At 43.6% G+C, this 24,632-nt stretch overlaps 1 protein-coding gene across 5 annotated transcripts in view; it reads right to left on the reverse strand.

The window, feature by feature from the left end:
* Positions 1–24,632, reverse strand: part of NF2 (neurofibromin 2 (merlin)) — a 99,448-nt gene that overhangs the window by 63,319 nt on the left and 11,497 nt on the right. For all 5 annotated transcript variants that reach the window (XM_015425307.1, XM_015425306.1, XM_015425310.1 and 2 more), the window contains exons 2-6: positions 16,827–16,952; positions 13,317–13,439; positions 11,046–11,129; positions 3,808–3,876; positions 1,529–1,611 (exon numbers count right to left, since the gene is read on the reverse strand). In XM_015425307.1, coding sequence (XP_015280793.1) covers positions 1,529–1,611; positions 3,808–3,876; positions 11,046–11,129; positions 13,317–13,439; positions 16,827–16,952 — 485 coding nt within the window. The remainder of the gene's footprint in view (positions 1–1,528; positions 1,612–3,807; positions 3,877–11,045; positions 11,130–13,316; positions 13,440–16,826; positions 16,953–24,632) is intronic.

A 24,632-nucleotide genomic window follows, 5' to 3' on the forward strand; every position in this document is an offset into this window, starting at 1 on the left:
TTCAAGCTCCTAGTACTCAGCAGCAGCATCGATATTAAAATCTAACTAAAATATCAGAAACAAGATGGCAAACAGATTGTCATTTTAAGCCTGCTGCATGAGTCTAAGGATTTTGATAATAATTTTTTTTCTTAGCCAACTACAGAGCTCTTCTAGAAAGACTCTACAACAGTCTAGAAACAATAATTCAAAACCACCTACAGGAACAAAACTGCAGAGTCAAGGGTCAGACAGCACTGCTGAGGAAGTGCCGCGTGTTCACCAAACACCCTGGGCAGAGTTCAGAAGACAGAAGATTTGCTCTTCCCATATATTTATAGAGGCCAGGCTTAGTCGGGCACTCTAGCAAAGTAGAAAGATTCATGTGACTATTTTTCTATTCCATCGTACAGTCGATTTTACTTGTTTTCCTACCACCTTTAAGAGAACAAACAGCCATAAAAGTATTTCAGCTGTTTCTCACCTCAAAATGACATTTCTCTATAAAAACAATTGCATGAATGGGCTCCACAGAGAGCAGTTTTCTACCTTTTGGGGAACCCAGTGAGAAGAGGTCCCAGTATATCTGAAATGGACATAACTGTACTTGAATTGACAATGTCACTTTCAAATACACACACATGCTGGATCAGCCTTCCCAAAGGTATGATCTCAAACGGCTGTGATCATATGGGCCTTTTCTACAAAACTATTGTACCCCTTCCTGGAAGGGTGACAGTCAGATGGGAAAGACCCACACCATCATCCCCACCAGATATGCAGTTGCAGTGTCCACATACAATCTCATCTGGCATAGGTGAGAAGCCCCACTTGATAGAGATTGTTAGAACCTACAGAGGTTGGCAGCATACTTTCAGGGTCATTTCCCCTGATCATTATGTGCCCCAAACAGCTCTCTTAGCCGCTATACCACCAGGAGCTATATTCCTCCTGAAGGTGTCTTTCTTGTATTGTTTTAACCTATTGTAAGCCAATCTGGAAATAATAAGAACCAGGATGATGTAGTGGCAAGAAGGAGGAGGAGGAGGAGGAGATTGGATTCATACCCTGCCCTTCACTACCCAAAGATGTCTCAGCGTGGCTTACAAACTCCTTTCCTGTCCCCTCCTCACAACAGACACCCTGTGAGGTAGGTGGGGCTGAGAGAGCTCTGACAGAAACTGCTCTTTTTTCAGGAACAGCTCTTATCTCTTATAAGAACTATGGCTTGCCCAAGGTCATCCAGCCAGGTGCAAGTGGAGGAGTGGGGAATCAAACCTGGTTCTCCCAGATTAGAGTCCGCGCACTCAACCACTACACCAAACTGGCTCTTGAGTGCTGGATGAAAACTGGGGAGGCTCTAGTTCAAATCTACACTCAGCCACAAAGCTGACTAGGTGCCCACGAGTCAGTTGCTTGAAGTTACTGCAGGCAGCCACATGAAATCATGTCTACAAATAATTTAAAGTGAGTTCTACAAGTCATTTAAAGCCACTCTACGGAGATGCATTAATCCCCTCCCAAAGGGCTGTGTTCCTTGGAGACTCACCTGGCTCTGCCTCGATGTTGGCCATACCAGGATGTTATTCGTTCCTCCCACATTTCTGGGGTCATCTGGTACAGGTTTATAACCTGGGAATGGGACACAATGGAAGCTTAGCTTAGCTCAGTTTGGTCTAACTATTGGTTTTGCCTCAATGGGCAATGGTTTACTCAATGGGCAGAGTTTGAAAAAGGTTCCAACCCCACCACAAGCAGGAGACTAACAGCCCAATCCTATGTATGTTTTCTCAGAAGGAAGTCCCACTGCATTCACTGAGCTTATTTTTCGGTGAGCATATGCAGGATGGCAGACCAAGTTGCCTTTCAGAAGTTGCAAAGTCTTTCAGCCACAGCTGCACATCTTCCGAAGGCAGATTTATTTATTTATTTTGGGATTTATATCCCGCCCTACCCAAGCGGCCCAGGGCGGCAAACAAGCGGCAGTGCCGGAAATAAAACATAAAATACATTAAAACATCAATAAATACAGGCTAAAATGGTGCTCCACAGTTCATTGTAAAATTTCAAGATGGTCGATATCCCCCACTGGCGGCCGATGATGTAAAAGCGGGAGCGCCAGAGTGATGTTCCTCTTCTGGGCGACGTCTACCCCCGCCCGGAACCAGGGTAGATGGTAAATCAAGCCACGGTGGTGATATAGTGGCGGCGACGGCGGCTCCTACTCAGAGGCCTGGCGGAAGAGCTCCGCCTTGCAGGCCCTGCGGAACTGTACAAGGTCCCACAGGGCCCGGATCTCCGCCGGGAGCTCATTCCACCAGGTAGGAGCCGCTACCAAAAATGCCCTGGCCTTGGTTAGGGCAAGCTTAATGTCCCGGGGGCCTGGGACCTCGAGGAGGCCGAGGCTCCCCGATCGCAGCGCTCTTGGGGGAACATACGGGAAGATAACAAAAATAGTAAGACGCTTGTGTGGACATTGGCATACAGCGTTTTTACATAGTTTCCCCAACAAACATATTCACTGATTGCATCACAAAAACAATGTAATGTTATGTAATCAAATTACAGATAGCTACACTCTGTCCAGACAGACAAGACCTTGTGTTCTTTAAATACATATTCATAAGCAATTAAAATATGCTACAAAATGAGTTAAGCGGAAAGATTGTTACAGTTCTCCCAGAACTCTCTCAGCCCCACCTACGTCACAAGGTGCCTGTTCTGGGGAGAGGAAGAGAATGTGATTGTAAGTCACTTTGAAACTCCTTAAGGTAGAGGAAAGCAGGGTATAAAGCACCTACTATTCCTCTTCTATCCCTATTTCTCACTGTGGTCAAGTCACCAAACCCTCATGAAGCCGCACAACAATGACAAGAGTGGCTGAATTTGGACTTATGCAAAAATGCAGTGGAAAGACAGATGACACCAACTGCGGACCAGAACAAAGCCCAACAAAATAATTAGATTGACAAAACTGAAGACTCACCTAGAAAGCACATTTAGGAGACAAGCAGTTCAAATTTTACAGTATTATTTACTAGAGTTGCCAACTCCAAGTTGGGAAATTCCTGAAGATTTTGGGGGTGGAGCTTGGGGAAAGATAGGTTTGATGAAGGAGCGTCAATTTGCTATGGAGAGCTCAGCAGAGTATAATGCCACAGATTTTACCCTTCAAATCAGACATTTTCTCCAGGGGAATTGATCTCCATTGTTTGGAGATCAGTTGTAATTCTGCGAGATCTCCATGCCCCACCTGGAGATTGGGAGATCAGCTATGATTCTGCGAGATCTCCAGGCCTCACCTTGAAGTTGCAAACCAAAGAGAGAGATCACGGGATAGAAGTTGAGAAGAAGCGAACAACCATGATGTATTATGCCAAAAAAGTCTCCAAAGACTAGAAATTTCTTATTCCAATATTCAGTTTACTGGAAGCAATTCAGATGCCATCAACACCAACAAACCATGCATATTATATCTCGTTTCGTATATCTTTATCAAAGTGAGTAGTGTTGAAATAACTATATAATATTAATCCATTTGGCAAACATGCTAATAATATCCCATAGTGACACCAACGAGATATAATATGCATGGTTCGTTAGTGTTGATGGCGTTTGAATTGCTTCCAGTAAACTGAATATTGGAATAAGAAATTTCTAGTCTTTGGAGACTTTTTTGGCATAATACATCACGGTTGTTTGCTTCTTCTCAACTCACCTGGAAGTTGGCAATCCTATTACTTAGTCATCCTACAGGCAATTCTGTGTCCAACAAGCTCCAGAAATAAAACCTGTTGATGCATTCAGCTGAATGAAATAGATTCTTACCCCCTTGGGAAGCAGCTCCTCTTGGGCCAGGAAGCCCCGCTTGTGAACGGTGGGATCGTAATCTCCATACTGCAGAGACACAAAAATACTTTAGAGTTGGAACAAGTCTAACAATAAGTTGCACCAGTTCACAGATCATGGATGAGGCTTTCCTACAGAGGTACAGGATGTTTCCAGAGGAGGCGCAAGCTCCTTGCTGACCCCTTTCATAGTACGTGTCTTAAAGGGCCAGAAGTAACTTTTCTCTCCCCATTCAGGACAACACAGAGTATTCCAGCTCTTGTCTTGTACTATGGCAGGGTTAATACAACAACCTTTAATTTTTCTTATCCTTTTTTTTTTACTTTCTTCACCCCAAATCTTAAAGCCAGGGCTTGCATGTCCCTAAACAGTATGGATTTCTGTACCAAGGCAATTAAAATTCTGCAGTAAGATGCATTCTGCAACCTATTAAAATTACATACATTAAGCTGCATATGATTTCTTCTGCTTCTGGTAATCATAGGGGGAGACGTGGCCAGGCACTGAAATCCTGACACCCTATGTCCTAGCAATCATTCTGAGCCCTCACTGTGACACTTGAGATTTCATCATCTATTGACTTTGATGCTTATTTAAAAAAAAAGCTCAGGCATTTAATATCCAGACATTCATCATATGATGCAACTGAGGAAATGCTCTATCAGCTACTGGTTTTTGAAAACAGAATCTTCAGAAACAGCTACAGGATTATAAAGATCTAGCCAAAAAAAGATGACACTGGTGACTGAATTTGAACTTGTACAAATGTGTAGGGGAAGGGCCAGAAGGCATCAGCTAGGGTTCTGGACAAGGGTCTGATTGGTGTGCAAATGACAACTCACCCCTCCCACCAAACAGAGCTTCTATTTGCCCTGTTCAGCTTGAATAGAGAGAACCCCATGGCCCACAGCTGGGACTCAGCCTAGTACGCCACTTTGAACAGTGGGTGATCAACCCTCCAAGCCCTCTTGAAGTATGGAAGAGAATAAAGATGCACAGCATCAGCTCTTGCGACTGGCAAGCAGCACAGCCTCTCGATTAGCCATTAGCATAACTACTGGGAACTTGGATTTCTTCCTTTGCCTGGATAACAGAACAGTGCCCTCTCTGCTACTGAACTTCAGGTCTCAGATTCCAACTAAAAGGCCCACGTGCTAGAGACCATTAAGTACAGTTGCTCACCATCCTGGCTTGCCAGTGAGCTGCCAAAACCACCAGGGTACTTCATGTGGCACAAACACTTGACTGTAAAGAACTGGCCTCCAAGTAATATTTTATGCAGCTGGCAACCATTCCAGTCCCGCTCATCGGCATCCCCGTTAAAGCATTTGACCATCAACTTCCCTTGCAAGTAAGATTTAGATGGGCAGTCAGAGATACTCCAGACAGCAATCTGTCCTGCTGCCAAAAGCTCTTTTACCTAAATTGGTCCACTAAATACCACTGTTATCAGGCAAGGGCACCAAATCATTATTCACGTTAGTGCATTTGATCCATCATTTTGCGTCGATACCCTTCAAATAACAAGAAACCCAACAAAACAATCACTTTTGAAATTAAGGATTCAGGCTGGCTGCTCCTGTAACATGTGCAGAAAAGGCACAGTACAAAGGGGCATGGAGCGGCCACCTTGGAGCGGGTGACACAAGACTGCATGATTTACAAGCGATATATGCGGGAAATATTTTGGCTTGGACTTGCAACGTGCTGACATTGCCCAGGTAGAAAGCCTGGACACGGCTTCCTTTCATCATTAATCCCAGCATGCACAACATCCTCCTTCTCTGTGTCCTCAGTGAGGACTCAGCTCAGATCGGGAGGAAGTCTGGGATTGTTCAGCAAGACAAACGATGAAAAAGAGTGCAGGCAGGAAGTCAGGAATCACTCAATCAGCCTCTATTTAAAGTTGGAGTAAAAATGCCAGGGCTCAGCATCCATGACTTGCATGCATATCCTCTAGGCAGTAAAGCCATTCCCATGCCTCATATGAGACAAGATGGGCTTCAGGGCGGGAAAGTGCAAAATTTGGACCCAGCACAGATGCAGAGGAAGTGCCCAATCAGCATCTGACTCAGAGTCTGATTCGTGTAAGAAATGCTTCAAAAGATGATCCGAGAAGGTGACAGGCAGGCACCTGTGGCAGTTCCTGCAGGTTTCAGAAAGAGTCCAGATACTTTTGGTGGACCCAACTGTAGTCATAAGTACATGGCTGGGCAAAGGATGGTTAAAATAACTTCATTTCAACCCCAGAAAAATCTAGGCTTTCTGGTATCAATCGCACAATGAGAACCTAGTTCAAGTAGAAGCTGTGAGCGAGGTGGTGCATTTTAAACAGATTAGTCAATGCAATCAAATCTTTTGCTCTAGGTTTATCAGTGCAACTGAATTCACACTTCCGATGGCCACCAGGAGTGTCTGAGGGGGCTGGAATCCAGCAGCCTCAGGCATATTTTTGAGAACGGGATGCCACGGTGTCTTTTTGGTGCCTACAAAAACTCCAACAGCAGTGACCGTGACTGTAACCCCCCTCCAGGGGCCAACTGTCACAAATGGTGACAAAGCTACATTGTTGGCTCTCTGGAAGCTGTTCTTGTACTCTTTCAAAGGTCTCATGTTAGGGTTGCTGGCAGTATGAACCAGCCCTGAGAAGCAGAGTAGATTCTGGACTTATGAGAAGACTTCTGCTGCACGGAACACAGAGACCTACTGGCACTCTCCATCCTATGCCAAATTTGATAAAGAATAAAGCTATGAAAGATAATTTCTCCCCTCCTGTCCAGTCCTAAAATGGAACTATTATGCCTTCTCTTCTAGCAATGAAAACTGCACGCAACGTAAAGGTTACTGCATATTGACTGGGATTGCAATACTGGTGGGCCTTGAACTTGTTTATTACTGCAGCGGTGTAATTCTATACCTTATGGTTCTAAATTTAGCAAAAAGAAATCTAAAATCAGCTGCTCCTTCTAGGGTTTTTGGTAGTTTCATTTGATTACTAAGAGAAATTACTACCTTCCTTCAAGAACTTCAAAAAAGCACATATGTCAAGGTTTTACAATAAATGAATCTGAATTTAATCGACAGGTGAAAAGCCAAACCATTTTTTAAAAAAATCTTTAATCAGTTGTCATCCTTACTTATGAGTTTGTGATTTACCAAGAATAAGCCAGGATGAAAAATTAAACAAGCTATTCCCCCCCTAAAACCCCCCACCAAGAATAGCATAAATATTTCAAGAGATGCTGGTTCAAATAATTTGACATAAAAGAAAAACCATACACAGAGCTTTTCAATTCAATTAGATCTTTGTAGGTGTCAGGAAAATGGTTCTTCTTGAACGAACACTGATTCATGTTTCTGTTTATACTTGTAGATTGTTTCTCTATCAACCAGACACCAGTTTTCGTTGTACCACATAAATTTTGTTTGCATTTATATTCAAGGTACCAAAGTGTTATTAGCTTTGGAAATAACAAATACGGAGGGAAAAAGCATTGGCAGGAATTAGAGTGGTATAAAATCCAAGAGCCTACAACAAGCACTATCTAGAACAAGCAATGACTCACGTTTTTCAGAAAAATCCTTTTGCATGTTTATTGCTGTGAGAAAGGGCCTTGATTGTTTGTTTGTTTTTTAAAACCAACATATGCACAATGTCGGGAAATGGCCAGGACGGCAGAGAATTTGCAAAATACACAGTGTACATTGCTCAAAAACTATCTTCTCTGAATACCCATTTGACTTACCCCTTTGGATCTCGCACTCAACTCAACTGGATTCATTATTATACTTCCCAGCTTGCCTTTATCCCTTCCTTCCCACTCCCTCCCTCTAGAATGTAGGCTCCTTGGGACTAGGACCCATTTTTCACTTTGGTTATTCTGTAAAGCGCCGAATACCCCAACAGTACTACATTATTTTTATTACCATTATTAAAGATGTACTTCTACTCTGCTGAGGATTAGATGATTTCAGGCACTGCAATAGAATTCTATGCCCTGAGACAAATTTATCCCAGGTAAAGTAAGCACATCTCTCAAATGAGTAGTTAGCTGGTTTCCTATTATTTGAACACAATTAAATATTTTAAAATATTCCTTTTCCCCCAGAAGTTATCAAATATTTCCTGAAGCTAAGAATGCTGCTGCAAAGGTGGCAAAACCTTTATTATTTCATTATGGCATCATTTGTTAACAGGACCGGGAATGAGTCCTGCTAGACGGGGCACTACAGCAGAGCGGAGTTGCTCTTATTTGTCATCTAACAAAGGTATGTAAGCCAGGAAGATTGAAAGTGAATGCCACTTAACATAGATTTTTGCTTGTTTAAGAGTTGCTGTTGCTTAACTTCTGTTTCAGTATCATTTTTTTTTTGTAACATGGAGTTCAGGATAAAAACCAAACACAAGTTCCATTAATTGCTTGCATTTATTGAAACATCACCTGGTAAGTTATATAGCTTACTGCAAACATTTTAAAGTCAATTTCATTGTTTCACAAATAACAGTTAACTAACTTGTTTTTCTGATTAACCTAAGGGCAGATCTGTTGATGATAAAAGCGTATGCCTCGTGCTTCATTAGGGTTGCCAGCCCCCAGGTCCAGGCGGGGGTTCCCCACTTCTGGGAGCTTCAATCCACCCCTGGCCAGCTGGCCGACAGGGAAGCCTCACCCCCAAGAGTGACTACCCACCTGGCCAATCCTCTCCCTCCCTCCCCTCTTGCCAGATTTAAAGGGCTTCAGCTGATCGGTGGGGACAACGTGGCCTGCTGACCAGCTGGAGGGCCCTTTAAATCTAGCAGTAGGGAGGGTCACCCATGACCTCTACCTCCCTCCTGCTAGATTTAAAGAGCCACATGGTCCCCTCCCACACCCAGAATGCCCCCCAACCCCCCCCCACCGGAGCGGCGAGGGGACCTGGCAACCCTATGCTTCATGGCTGAGCCCTAGGGATTAAAAATTTTATGTTAAGCCTGCCATGCCCAGCATAGGAAGAAAGATGTCACTCTCAGAACTGCTAGGTGATTACTTTCCAAAATGAGACTATAGTTCTTCCTACCCTCCACCCCCCAGGCCTAAATCCAGAAGTTATCATGATACCACCTCATTCTTTATATATGGGTGGCCAGGGGTTCATAGATGTTCTCAAGTAGCCTGATCAGCTAATTCAAATTTCTGTGTATTTTGATTTCTTCATCCAGCAAGACATCTTCTCATTTTATATTTTATGCCAAAACACATGTTTTTCAGTAACACTTAACCAAGTGGAGCCGCCGCCACCACTACCACCACCGCGTAACTGCGGAGCAGGACCGCCGGCCAGGTTGGGCCGATGGAGTAACTGGAACATCGCATCCCATGGCGTCCCCCCCCCCTTTGATCTTCTGACCTCCTCCTGATAAGCAATGGGGAGTGCGTAATTTCAGTCTTTCATGTATCCTGTTAGTTGTGAATTTTTAGCTTCAGTTGTTTTAATCTGTTTGTTTTTATTGCACTTTGTGCCTTGTAAACCGCCCTGAGCCTGCGTGCGGGGAGGGCGGGATATAAATGGAATGAAATAAATAAATAATAATAAAGCAACAAAGAAGAAGAGAAGAAACCCCCTTCCCTGCCCTTGAGTTCTTAAATATAACCCGAGAAATGCTGGTAGGTCAAAGATTAAGGAGGATTATTAACATAATCCAATATTCAAACCTTGATACTCCATCATTAATCACCTTGAGATCTGCCTATTCGGATTTTGTACTTTACTTAAATAATTATTTCTATTAATTGTCATTACTGGGTTTTTTTAATCTTTTGGTTTGCAAACTAGTCATTATTTATGACCGCCATGGAACCCTCCAGGTAGTTTCTCTCCTTTGCATTGGACTTGTGTGGGAATCACCAGGACAGGAAGAGGATCTTTGTACATAAGGCAGAGGTGCCTGTCGCCGGCAAGCAGGCAGCTAGACTTAATGAACCCTGAAAATGATCCCTATATCCAGTTTCCCAATTAAACGTGAGATAATATTATATTGCCAAGCATGTGGCCAGTCAATAATGGGCAAGAGCTTACTAGCAAGAAAAACATCATATGAAGCACCATAACAACAGTTTCTGAGCTCAACAGGTAAAAGTGGGTATAGTCTGCTATGCAAAGCTGTTTTTTTGCCAATTAAGGTTGTTCTAGACACCTCCTGCTTGAGAACATAATGCAGGAATAGCAAAACCACAAGACAAATGCTCACCCATGCAGTCTAATAGCAAGACGGCCAGTGGGTGTTCAATACAATACACTCTTTCGTAAACACTTATTAAGAGATTCATCTGCCCAGCCAGCAAGCTCACTACACAACATCATAGCATTTAATTTTAAGGTAAAAGATAAGGTGCATTAGTCATCACTTACAAGGACCACAAAGAATATGGCTTGTTAAAAATAACCATTTATCAATATTTGTGCATCTAGAACATCATTTCACTACATAACTACACCGCCACCAGTAGTGCCTTTTTTGTCTGAACAAAGAGATGACGCAAGGCAGCAAGGTACAGAGCTGTCAGCAAACGGAGGAGCTGTGAACATTAAGGAGGCAATGAAGAAATCCATCATCACTCCCTGTATGATTGCAATCAAAGAAGTCGTCAGGAGAGACAAGGGCGAACTCACATCACACCGGTGACAAAGCTCATTCCACAAGATGGCACAAGGCAAAGGTTTGAGTACGATCACAAACGCACCACGCCACAGATGAGCAATTTGTCCTCAGCCAAAGGCTTCATTGAAAATGCAGGCTGAAATTCAGCCAATTAATGTAGAACAGCTTGTCATGAATAATGCCAGGCAACAACCTGAGGACCCCACTGCACTTCTTCTATCATATTTTCTTTTATTCTGAAGCTGTATCCCCTCAAATTTATTCAATGGTCTTCAAAAACCATTAATAGATTGGGGGGGGGGGGTTCCTGCAAAAAATGGAAACCTCCCGGGACTCAATGTTTTCAGAGTCTGGAAGCTTCAGTTCAGGAGCAAACAATGTGTGTCTTCTGGATCAGAAGCTGAAAAGGAGTAGGCAGATCCATGGAAAATGACAACATCACACTGTTGCTTCTGCCATCGTTTTCCGTGGGGACAAAGCCATCAAAGCATGTACCAGGGCGTCTCACTTGAGAGGTAAAGGCTGGAATCTAACCCAGAAAGGGAAGAGCAAAAAGTCCAAAAGTACCTGCACTTACCTTAGCTTGAACTGCATAGGAGGCAAGGAGAACAGATGCCTCAGGTGGACAATAGATCTTCTCATCTAAGATCTGCTTCTTTACCTGAACAAAACAATCAAGCAGAGAAAACACTGCTAAGCATGGCAGCCCCAGCAGACATCCAGAACTGGTTCATAACAGACATCCACAGAGGCCTGCCTGTTAATTTTCAATTACAATTCTTACATTTGCAGACTTCAGGGCCCAGGATTCCGTCATCACCCATAAAAGTAGATTACAAGGAGAGCAAGCAAATGCTACTTGCAAAGTCAAAAATAAAAATCCTTATCCAATAAGCACAACAAAAAATATTCCTGAAGGGTGCCAAGAGAACCGTCAATTCAGATTTACTGGCTCCTGTGCCTTTTTAAAAAATCAAGTTGTAACATCCTGCATTTAATACTGAAGTCCCCAAATTTCACTTCAGCTCCATCTTAGACAGCTGTACTCAGTCATTCCCGATTAAGAGTTTGAGCCCTGATCACATTTTTTAGACTATCTCAAGACTAGTTAGAACTATCCCTGCACCTGCAATGAAAATAGTTTGGGCTGCCAGCTGCTCCCTTTTTTGGAATAACTCTGGTATCTAAAGGCTCAAGGACAAGCTAAGTAAGACCTAGGCTAAGCAGACAACCCTCATCTTTCTGCAGGTATGTGAATGGGTTCTTCAGTCTTTTTTGTTTGTTTCAAATTTTTTATTATTGAGGGGGAAAAGAAGACAAATAGTTAACAAAACATAACCGATATACACCATACAGATTACAAAAGGAAAAAAAAGGGGAAAAACCATATATAAGTATAATAACATTAAAAGAAAAGAGGCTTTTGATTTTCTCTATGACAAATGTAGGCTTGATTACTTAATTTTCTCTATACATACAGTAAAGAGCTCTCTTTTCTGTATTATCGACGTTTCTTATTCCAAAAAACCCACAAATCATTATTTTGTGCAAAAATCAATAAGGGGTTTTCCAATCATTAATGAACAAACTGTCTTTTCCTTAATCAATGCTGTAAATTTGGCCACTGTTGCGAGTTCCAACATCTTCTCCAACCATTCTTCTATTGTAGGCATTGTCGGACTCTTCCATTTTTGCGTATATAGTGGTCTCGCTGCCGTAGTCATATATAAAACCAAAGCCTGGGCTCTTCAGTCCTGCGGCTTGCATCCCGTGACCCTTGTACCGGTGGAACCAGCACCAACCTGCAATGTCCTGATGACTTCTCACCTGCCGTAAGACTGCATCTGCAGCCTGTCGTGTTGTATATTTTTGATCAAAGTGTTCTTTTTTATGTGCATTTCATTTTGTAGGCCACTTTGAGTCCTCAGTGTGGGAGAAAAGTGGGGTAAAACACTTAAATAAGACCACTGCAAAGACTTTTGAGAGTGCATACCTGTAAATCTTCTGGATTATCTCCTGGACTATTTTTTCATGCACTAGTAAATGAGGTATGTTCATTTTTGGCCTTGGCCGTCACCAGAAACACTCCCTCTTCCAAATCCATGCCCGAAAAAGCAAAGGAACCCCTGCAGCTCCACACTGCACCCTCGGGGCAGCTTGACCTGCTCTGTGCTGGAATGCTGGCTTCTGTTGATGAGGTAAACTTTTGCTCCACTTTGAGAGTTAAGTATAAAAGTGTCCCATCTTCAGACCGTCCTTGTAATCAGCATGGGTTGGGTATGGATCAGGTTAATACATACGTTGGATCCCAGATATTGAGGGAGAGACGTAGGATTGGATTCTGTGACTCCCTTCCACTAAGTTGGATCCTATGATTCTCTTCTGCTAAGTTTTCCTTCAATGGCGAAAGAGTTCTTCAAGTGGAACACAGCCTCTGCTTGGCCTGCAGAAGGTCCCAGGTTCAATTTCTGGCATCTCCAGTTAGAAAGAACCAGGCAGTAGGCGATATGAAGGACTTCCTCCTGAGACCCTGGAGAGCTGCTTCACATGTGAATGATGTTTTTTCTGATGAGATAAAGTCTTTCTCTATTGGTGGAAAGGATGTGTAGGATCCAATCCATGGCCTTTATAGACTCTTCTGGCAATCAGGTTCTTCTGGCTACATAGGCACCAAGGTTCACATAATGAAACCTTCAAAGTCACCTGACGTGTTCAGCAAATCCAACAGCAGTTTCCTTGATAGGACTGAAAATTATAAACGTCTTTACTACCTCAAATGCATTTCTCCTGCTAGTTTACTTTCCACAGGGCTCGCCAAGCCCCCAGACTCCCCTACAAAGCCACTTACCTGAAGGAAGAATAAGTGCTGAGTGATCTCCTGTACAAGCTCCTCTTCAGCATTCTCTGGATAAAATTTGGCTAGGAAGTGAAAAGTGACGGGCTCCTCCTTTGGAACATCATGGTCCAGAACCTGCAGGATTAGAGCTCTATTTAACCTTTCTGAAACCATACAAGTTTCCTCTCTTATAGTTTAGATACTGCTCTTCTCCGTGACCGACCACAGTCATGCAAAGGCAACAGAACACCATTCTGCCTGGTATGCCACGCTACCTGGTATGCTGTGCCCTGTGCCTGCAGCCACGGACTGAGTATCTTTCTGCCCTGCTGTATCTGAGTTTGGCTCTTCTAACACTCTTGAATACACACAGCTCTTGCTCAGAAGTCTTTGGGGCCAATCAGACATGATGACGGCACTCCCTGTATTTTAGAAGGTGGGCTGTACCACCAGCTGTACCCCTAGCTGTAAAGTAGGATGTGATTTAAAGTAGAGAACAGGAGTGCTGAACCTAAACCAGCAAGGAGAAAGACAGCAGAAGAGGAACTGTGAGGGCACAAGGGGGTGGGGAGGGTTCAGCTCCTCTGTCCTTCCTGCCGCCCTCGGACTAGGGCTGCCAAGCCGCGGCAGGGGATCCGTGCATCTTCACAGGATCCCTGCCGCGGGAGACAGCGATACACGTTGCACCGCCGCCGCCAGGATGTGACACTATGCGTCGCTCTGTCAATGGGACTCCAAACAGCCCCGTTGCCAGAGCGACGCGTAGCGTCACATCCTGGCGACAGCGGTGCAATGCGTATCGCTGTCCCCCGTAGCAGGGATCCTGTGAAGACGCACGGATCCCCCGCCGCGGCTTGGCAGCCCTACCTCGGACACTTCCAATGGTCCCTGCAGCCACGCTACAGATCTGTGTTCTAACACACAGGACTGCCCCAGTGACATCTAGTTAGCCCTTAGGCTGAACAACAGACCAATGTTATCTGGAAACTATTCAGCTGTGAAGATCACTGAATGGAAGCCAAGATTTGGAAGTACTTTTTTTTCTTTTTAGACCTGATTTGGTTCTCTTCAAGAAATATTTCAAAACCCAGCAGATGTTAGATTTGCTAGTCTGCTCTGTCAGTGCAAGTACAGGCTTGGTTTCCATTCTGTGTGCCTTCTACTGATTTCTGAAAATTTTGTGCAGTATTTTTTTCTTTTTTACTATCTCTCTAAGAAAAGGGTTAATAGTCTGGAAGTTCATCGCATTAGAAACCATTTTAGACAATATTTAAAGTGCCTCACTTTCACCTCAGAGTCTTGTTCGTCATGCTTACAGTTTCAGATATGGAAGTCCCACTAAGTTAGAAAACAGCAGCGTAGACTAGAGCCCTGGGTTACCAATACACCACGTGCAGTGCTTAGCAACACACGGCTGACTTCAGGGGATTTTGGAACAGGCACCTGGAAGTCTCAATGAGCAATGCAAACACGTCATGCAAAACGAGAATGAACTCTCTAATACAGTAATAGATGCTCGGCACCAAGACGACGTCAGACTACAACTGCTCAGAACTGGATAAATCCTTGCAAATTCTACAATTAACCAGGGTGGCGTGCAACCTGGATATGCCAAGTAAGCCTGGGTATTTAAGCAGTCTACTTTGCAAAAGAGCAAGATCTGAGTCGAATAGCACCTTAAAGACCAACCAGATTTCCAGGGTATATGCTTTTAAGAGTCAACACTTACACCCTGGAAATCTTGTTTTTCTTTAAGGTGCTGTTAGACTCCACTCTTGCTCTTTTACTGCAGATCAACATGGACACCCGGTTGAAATCACTTTGGAAAAGTTACACTTTAGCTACAAGCAACTAACAGCCACCTTTTTGGCCAATTATTACAAATTTGCTAAAAAAAAACAGTCCTAAGCAGTTTTACTAAACATTCTAGTGAATTTAGGATTTACTTCTAAATAAAATGCATATAACTTGGCTGCATGGGTACTGGAGAAACTGCATCATAGATAAAAGTTAACAGCTAATTCTTTCGTAGCTCTTTATATTTGGAAAAGTATGATAAAACATTTAAAATTGTGACAGTGGCCCTGACCTGGCTAGCCCAGGCAAGCCCAGTCTTGTCAGATCTCAGAAACTAAGCAGGGCCGGCCCTGGCAAGTATTTGGATGGGAGACCTCCAGAGAATACCAGGGCCGGGAGGCAGAGGCAGGCTATCAAGACACTTCCCTGAACATCCTCCATGCCCCAGTAGGAGTCGCCAGAGGTCGCCATGACTTCCAGGCTTGGACACACACACACACACAAAGGCAAAATAAAATTCTAACAGTGCAAGCCTAGGTAGAGTTACACCCCTCAAGGTCCACTGAAGTCAGGGGTATAACTCTGCTTAGGACTGCAATGAAAATCATACAGCTAATAATTACCTAAAATAATTCAGTCTACTTCTTGTAACTTGATTAACTGGAAATTCAGGTTACACCAAGTTTAAGAATGCACAAATGTTAACATTTGAAGTGAGAGCACTGCTCCAGTATCAGTATTAATGGAATGGAAATTTAATTGTATCATAAAGGATTTGAAAACAGCGAAAATCAGTGACCACCCTTTATTCAAAGGAGGGGAAAGGGAGGGGGAAAAGGTCATTTGTGATGCACTGTTTTAAACATAAATAGCAAGACAGGCTGCCATTTCACAGCAGCTGCTTGGATTTATTCAGGTACTGCAGCACATGAGAAGACGTACCTTTATTATATGCAAAAATAACATTTTAAGATTCTAAACTCATACCAACAGCCACACAGAATGACCCAAATAAGTGTATCAGTCTTGGCTTAGGCAGCTTGAACTCCAGTGCCAGTATGTTTTGTTTCTGATGAAGGTACAGTGTCATGAGACAATTTATATGAACTAAATATTCAAAACCTGAAGAGATGTATAAAGCAACCCTACCAATAAATCTAAGTAATGTGTACAAAGCAGAAACTGGAATATTCAAATTAGGGAAAGCTTAAGTAGAGCAGGGAGTGAAAGACTAAACCCACCAAAATGAAAAAAATTAGAACACTGGGTCCTAAAGATGCAGCACTAGTCATTACACTGTTAATTACATTAACACTAGAACAGTACTAATGCTGCAGAACAGCCTTTTATGATTAGTCCAGGGTTTTAGAGCCCAGTAAGAATATGGTCCTGCAAAACTGATGTAGTTCGAAGATTAAGGGGTTTCACTTGAATCCTACATCCTCTCCAAAGGTGATCCTGGATCTGCCAAACAATGCATTTCAAAGATTTATTTATTTTGCAGATTCAGATACTCTGTTAGATCCTGCTCTTTCAGGAAATGCTCAGCCCAGCTTGCTTGTGGCTCTCTGAAAACTCCTATTTAGGCACTGAGCAGCTTTGCATCACTTAACTTTACAATGATACATTACTGGGTGTTCTCAGATCACCTGCTGGACCATTGGTAGTCATTCGTGACCTCCCTCTGCTTACACACATTTCCTGAAGGGAAAGATACATTCCTACCTTCTTGTCCATTTTGAGCCAGGCCATAGTGTCCTTGATCATGTACTGCAGACCGAAGAACCAAGTCTCACGGAGGCCTAACGTCCTACATACCAGATCAAATAAGTCTTTTCCTTTCCATTTCACCTGCAATACAGAAACAGAAGTACATCAACTTGCAACATCCAGTTCTCAAATCTAGGTATTTTCATGTTTGTACATGGCTTTGCTATTCAGTCAGAAAAAGTAAAAACAAAGTAAGTGTGAAAGCGGATTGGTAAAAAACTAGCTTGCACTATGAATGTTTGGATGATATCATCTCAAGGAACTCCAGGATGTTTCATACTATTTCCTTGAATTATTTTCACATGCAATCATTAATACCATTGGGCTAAAACAAAGAAAGAACAGGCGGAATAAGAATCTGAAGAATTGGAATTCATTAACAAATCCGGCCCCTTTTAGTCAAGAATCACCAGTGGTGGTCCCATTCAAAAAAGGTAAGTGCCTCCTAGTCTGTATTATAGCAACCATCCTTAGATGCACCAACAAATTTAGATGAGACACCTCAGCATTTTCATACTATGCTCCAGCTGTGAGGATGTACTTTTTGCATTTTTGTTTGCTTTCCTTATGTTTTCCCTCCATGGAAAAGCTGGCCATTGCTCAAGAAAGAAAGGAGGCACCACATAGGTGTTCTCAGGGCAAAGGACAGCAAGGGAGAACAGCAGAGTCATTTATGGGGGGAAAGTGCTAACAGAGATATTGAGAAGGCAAGGGCAACATGACCAGTATGCTCAGAGGTCATTTCGGGGGGGGGGGAACGCGGGGGAACGCAGTTCCCCCGGGTGAGGTGCAGGGGGCGGGGCACATGACGAAGCCCCGCCCCCTGCTTCCGGCCACCCCGCTTCCAGCCCTCATTCAGCCAGGAGGAGGCAGGAGAAGAGGGAGGGTAAGTTGCTTCCTCCCCACCTCTCTCCACCCCTGCCTGCCTGGGGCCAGGGAGGGCCTTGGCGGGGCTTCCTCACACTCCCGCTGGCCTTGCAGGTCGACCGCCGGGCCCCTGATGTCAGGGGGTGTGGCATATGCTAATGAGTTATGCTAATGAGTTCCCCTAGCTCTTTTTCTACGAAATGACCCCTGAGTATGCTACTCTGAGGACAAAGAGTCACACAAACAGGTAACATTCCCCTACAGTGTATATACTGGAGGATGGCTTTCATGTACATTTCTTTGAACACTGTGTTTATGGGGGGAGGATATTTATACAGGAGAAGTGAACCATGCTGGCTCATCTAAAACAAGCTCATTACTTGCTATGTAATTTTTGAAATGCAACATTTGCTCTGCCAAGTTCATGTCATTCTCCATTAAAAACCTTTCCACAAACATCCAGGTAACCAGATATACTTGCACCCCAAATACTCACAGAACATTTCTTCCCATTTAAAAAGAAAGGTACTAGCCTCCTTCAGAAATTATTAAACCAGCGAAAAGCTACATAAGACTAACTTCACCTCCTTTGCTCCATGTTAGATTGGCGGGTGACACTGAAGTCGCCTTGGTAAAAATACCCTTTGATTGCAGCATTTATTTCAATTAAGTATACAACATAGATGCTCGATACATACAAGCAGCCCAACTAGGTGGCTCTGTTATCAGCCTTAATTTTAGCTGCTTCCACACTGAAGTTCGGTCCAATTTCGTTTCTAAACTGGAGTGAGTTTTTTTGGAGCCACCACATGACGCCCTCTAATCATTCTACCCCACTTTGCTGTGATTTGGGAAAGATAGGTTAAAGAACCTTTGCATTCTCTATGGATGGAAAGGTGTGCATTTTTTGCAGGTCCCATCCACATCTGTACCATTTTCCTTGCCTTGGCATCCGTTATTGGCCATTTCTACCCCTCTTGCCCACCAGAAGACTTTGGGGGGGGGGGGTTTAAAAGCATACTTGACATACTGATACAGCATCGAGCTAAAGCAATACGCCAATTACCAATTTCAAATTATAGGGATATATTCATTATCAAACTTAATTGACCTATCACTATGGCTTAAAATTGGAAACTGACATATCTCTGTAGGGGGAATGGCAGGTCTGGTGGCCAGGAAAGCACCGGGACAACTACTGTGTGGACATTCCATTGCAACAAAAAGAACATGGAAAATCATTGACTCATGGATGCAACTCTTATTAAAACAAGGCTTTGCTTTAAAAAAACAATCTGAAGTAAGAAGGTAACAGCAACGAGGAGACTCTCTAAAGCAAACTTCCAGATAGGTAGTCACATTAGTCTACTGCTGCAAAAAAGCAAAGAGCCCAACTGCACCCAAATACTATCAGATTATTTAATTATTAAAGCATCAACTCTCAGACTACAGCCCACTTCATCAGATGCAAAAGCAAACAACACTTGGACAGGCAACACTCAGGGACATATGGCCCTTCTTCTAAAGCCTGAAGGCAGAAAATCTCTCCTCCCAACCTGTCAGACTCTCTCATTTTTAGGATCACCTGCGCAACATCAGCATCAATATTAATGTTCACACATGGCAGAGACTGCTCTTCTTCAACACTATTCATTCTCCAGCTGTTATCCCACACTGCCCTCTTGTGGCTACTTCTTGTTTCAAGGAGTGGAGATTTCTGCTTCCACTAACTGCCAGGGCTCATAGACAAATACACAGACTCACAGTTATCCTGAGAAATTAGACCATGCAGTTCAAAGACAGGCATGTTTCGGATATCATGTGTCACCTGCTTTACAAGGCTAGAAATCCCATTATGCAATACTTTGCAGAACACCGTATGCAAAAGTCAGCTCCCTGCCCCAAGGAGTTTTCAGTATACATTAGATGGGGTGGGGTGGGGGGTTAGACAACAGAGTGGAGGGAGGATATGGCAAAGTCAACGCATCCCAGGTCTAGGTTGTAACTACTTGGACTCTCTAACAAGCAAGCAGTTCTGAAGCTCCACTATACCCACGCCAAGCCCTAGATATATTGTTGATGCCACACAAATATATTTTCAGCAAAATCAAGCAGTAAGCTGAACCACTGCGAGCCCTCACTGAAACGTGGGCTCTGGCACATCTCCCATTCATTTCAGTGAAGCCTACCTAGGGCAACATCCCAGTACCCTGTGCAGCAGACCTCTCAGGGCTACTGTTGCCAGCTCAGGTGTCTGCCCCAAAGCAGGACTTCCTTTGTTCACACAAGGGTACAATTCAGTTTGTAAGCATGCTGCTCCCTGCCTCTTTGTTCACAGCCTGGCACTCTTTAATCATCACATTCTACCACATTCTTCCTCCAAGGATGTAAGGGCTGTAGACACTGTTCTCTGTATGCAATCCTTACAACAACCCTGTGAGATGGGAGAGCCATGTATGACTGGCCCAAGGTCACTTGAAGAGTTTCACAGCAAGCAAGAATCTGAACCTGGGTCTCCCACACACAAGCTTAGGGAGAGAAGCATTTAAGATACTATTCCATTCCTCTCTGAGAGAAAACCTGGGTTAATATATTTAGCATGAGGTTATTTCTGACTGGGGCTAAATTGCATCACATGAAGCATCAGCAGTTTGGTCGTGGAGCTCTTCCCTCCCCTCCCCTGACATTCTTTACTGCAATTGTTTCAAAGGGTTAGTGAGAGAGTCCATGTGCAAAGAGACTCATCCACTCACTGAAGACACGGCAAAGGAGGCACTTGTAAATGCAGGCCGCTGCAGTCTGCCAACAAGAGACTTTCATCCACAGATGCAGATTTGTACCCAGTGGAATCAATGTTTTCACACTCCAGCTGTGTTTTAGACTACAAACGACACAGAGGCCCTCCCCAGCTGGAGTTCAAACCCGTCCACAGACTGCAAATGAAGTGCAGTGTTATATAAGTCAGTGCAAAACCTACGATAACATTCTCAAAACATTAAATATTGCATTAGCTCGTAAGATGGGGGGGGAGCAATCTGCTGTTGCATGGCAGGATGACTTCTAAGATTAGTTTAAGATACTGATTGTCAACATTTCATAGAGATGCATGTGTGTCCTCCCACAGCTGCAATTTAGCCCTATGCATATAAACTAGCACTCGCATGACTGTTTATGCTCTTAAGTTTTATGCCTTGACTCACAAGTACAGTAATATCGATTTAACTACTGTTGGGAGAGCCACAGACTCCAAGTTTGACTTGTGTGTGTCAATAGATTTGACTATGAAATCACATTAGTATTCTTTTTTTGAGATTTAACTAGCTTAACTAAAATCATTTCTAATTTCATTTGTGTTTATTCCAGCATATTATACAGCATTAAACACACTGGTGTAACTAAGAACACACTCAGATAACCTGTTTGCTTGCCTGTTTTACATGGTATGTCAACCAGCCGTATCTTTTCATACAATTTTAAATCCGGGTTTTGTGAAGGGCTCCAGTACTCCCCCAGACCACAAGGTCAGCACAATCCGGAAAATCTTTCCAAGAGAAGATAAGGCACTGTGCCAGAACATTCATTTACAAGACAGGTTCAATACATTGAAGTCAATGGAAAGAGTTAATAAGCACTGACTTTATAACGTGAAAACCAAACATAAACATGTGAACCAGACCCTAAATTCTTCTTTGAAATTCCTGCAAGGGGCAAAGGAAACAATTAGCACATATGAAAGAAGCGCTTAGTCCTGGCCTCAAAGCCCTGGTATATTCTGGCTATGGTTATTCTCCACACATGCTCAGAAGCAGTCAGTTGCCCAATCCAATTTGCAGGAACACACAGTCTTGATTACAGAAGAAGGAGGAGGAGGAGGAGGAGGAGGAGGAGATTGGATTTATACCCCGCCCTTCACTCGGAGTCTCAGAGCGGCTTACAAACTCCTTTCCCTTCCCTCCCCACAACAGACACCCTGTGAGGTGGGTGGGGCTGAGAGAACTCTGACACAAACTGCTCTTTTTCAAGGACAGCTGTGCCAGAGCTTGTGACTGACCCAAGATCACATCAGCAGGTGCAAGTGGAGGAGTGGAGAATCAAACCCGGTTCTCCCAGATTAGAGTCCGCGCACTTAACCACTACACCAAACTGGCTTTGGGAGCCAAGACCTCCCAGTATCCAACTTTCGCTTCTGAGGCCACAGCTACACTTTTGCAAGTCTGCCACAGAGGGACATAGCCCCCAAATTTTGTTTGTTGGGGTGCAGGGAAATCCAAGGGGGTGCCCCTGCTGCACCTGCTGCTCCTCTTGCATCTCCGACAGCTCTCTTTTGCATTTTGCAATTATTATTTTTGTTGCAATTTTATTTTATTTTATTTGTATTTCTTAAATAAAACTATTTAATTTCTGGCCAGAAAACAAAATGAGACTGAAGCTTCCCTGGCCGTACCCGGGGTGATTTGGAAATCCCACATGCATCTTAACATTTCTTAAATATTTTTAATTTCTTTAATTTCTTGTCCGGGGGGGGGGCAGCACTCACATGTGGGGGGCATTGCCCCCAAATGCCCCCCATGGCTATGGGCCTGGTGCTAAGCATTGGCTGAACTACGTGATTTGTACAGTGCTGCACACCTCTCTGGTAAAAAGCAGTGGGGCTGCCACAGGGAAGCCCAGCATAGGTGTTATCTGAAGGACATTTCAGATCTGAAAAATGATTGTTCCTAGTTGACATTAAGCTTCCTCTAGCTGAGGAAGAGAATTGACTCCACAAGGACAGGCAGAAGACAGAAAGGTGGTATACAGCTCTATATTTGGAGATCTGTGACCACCACCTGAAAGGGCATTCCAAATCCAATCACGAAAATTCTGCCTTCTTTGCCACTCCATGACATTTCCCACCAACAACATCCATATGTCCTGCCTTCACGCTTTGTATGAGGGTTTCCCTCAACCCATTCTCTGTCCCTTCAGTCACTAAGCCTACATCTTCCCATGACAAACCCAATTCAATCCTTCTTGGGAAGGCATGATTGGCTGCATCTCTCTGCCATATGTACAAGCCTGGGTTTGCCTCTGCATAGCCAACATGATGTAGTGGTTAAGAGTGCTGGCCTCAAACCAGGGCAGCATAAACTATTCACCCCACCTCCATTTTATCCTCGCAACAAGGTAGGTTAAGCTAAGAGAGAGTGTCTGGCTGAAGGTCACTACCACACCATGCTTCACAGCAGAGAGGGAACTTGAACCTGGGTCTTCTAGATCCCAGTCTAACACTCGAACCATTAAGCCATTTTAGTGAAAAAACCTGCTCAGCTGTAAAGCTTACTGTATGACCAGGAACCAATCACTATCTCTCAGACAAAGCTCCCTTGTAGATGGTTGTGAGAATAAGATGGGGCAGAACCAAGTAAGCTCTTGGATGGCGGGGAGGATGAAAAAGAATGTCATGTCATAATGTGCGCAAAGGCAAGCACCATTATCAAGATTTTGCACAGCCAGGGAATCACAAGCAAAGGCTCCACATCGGACAAACGGCCTGCAGGAAATTGAGGAGTAAAACCTGCATCGTTGCTCTTCCTCCTTCAGAAGTCATGACAAGATTTAGCACAGAAACCTTTGATGACGGTCACTGCCATCTAAAAGCAAAGCCTTGGAAGCCAAGCAAAAGATATAATAAAGCTAAATTCTCAAAATGAGAAGTGCTTTAGAGGCGTAGCCAAGATTTAGACGCAGGACTGCAATCGCTCTGGTACCGTCTGTGTGTAATGGGGCTTGGCGCACCCACACGCCCTCTTCCCTTTGATGCCCCTGTTGAGCCAGCGGCAGGAGAATGAATGTTCTCTCATAGGTGGCCCTGTCATATTCCATTAGCTTTATCTGAACATGGTTTGTTAGATATATTTGCGAGTCTTAGAGGAGTACGTGGACAAACTCTCTTATAAACACAGCTAAGTGCTGCAAGGATGTTATTCTGCGGGCCAGGGATTTATGGTCTTTACTAAATGAGGAGCGCTTGTAATTTATCAGCACCAAATATTTTAAGTAAACAGAATGTAAGCACTTAAAACTGAGCAGTCACTCAGCAGAACAGGGGGCACATCCGGCTCTGGTGACTGCCGCAATTGCATCCTCTGTCCCGATTGGGGAGAACCTATTAACAGGGTATACATTATTTATTAACCTGCAACAGGAGTTATTTGAAATTGGCAGCCAGCCCAAGCATCACTCCGATAATACAATTTATATGGGTATAGCGTCCTTCCTACAAGTGACACACGGGTGCTTCTTGGACAATTACAACTATGAAGCTGCAGCACAATATGAGCAGGGAAATAGCTGACATTTGTATAAATGAAGCGGAGTAGACTACGCAGAAGCTCGCTGGAGTGGGATCCATCCCTAAAGTGGTTCTCAATTATATTTTTACCTATCCTTACCTCACGGTGTATAGACCATTTTATTCTGAGATAGGTTAGGCTGAGAGATTGTGACTGGTTCAAGATCACTCGAGGAACCTCATGGCTCAACAGGGATTCAAACCTAGATCTTCCTAAACCATACCCAACACACTAACCGCCGCACCTCACTTCCTCTCAAGGCAGCAACTCTAAACACTCCTAATTTTTTTCCCCAATAGAGTATATATTGGTAATTTTTCAACAGGAAATTAAGAGAAAAGCAGGATATAAGCAAATTAATTTATTTATACACTTAAAATCATATCCTATTTTCATCTGTAAAACTTCAAAGCAGATTATAATTTCAATTAAAATCACAACAATAAATTACACAAAGAGGAGCCTGCCAGCTGTCTCTCTGTATAGACTAGTGCTCTGAACTTGCCCCCTTCCAGTAACTCATGCAGAAACACAGGGGCTGGGCCATTTAAACACCAGT

This window comes from Gekko japonicus, unplaced genomic scaffold (genome assembly GCF_001447785.1).
Source record: "Gekko japonicus isolate JY-2015 unplaced genomic scaffold, Gekko_japonicus_V1.1 scaffold135, whole genome shotgun sequence".
In the NCBI taxonomy this organism is placed as follows: Eukaryota; Metazoa; Chordata; class Lepidosauria; order Squamata; family Gekkonidae; genus Gekko; species Gekko japonicus.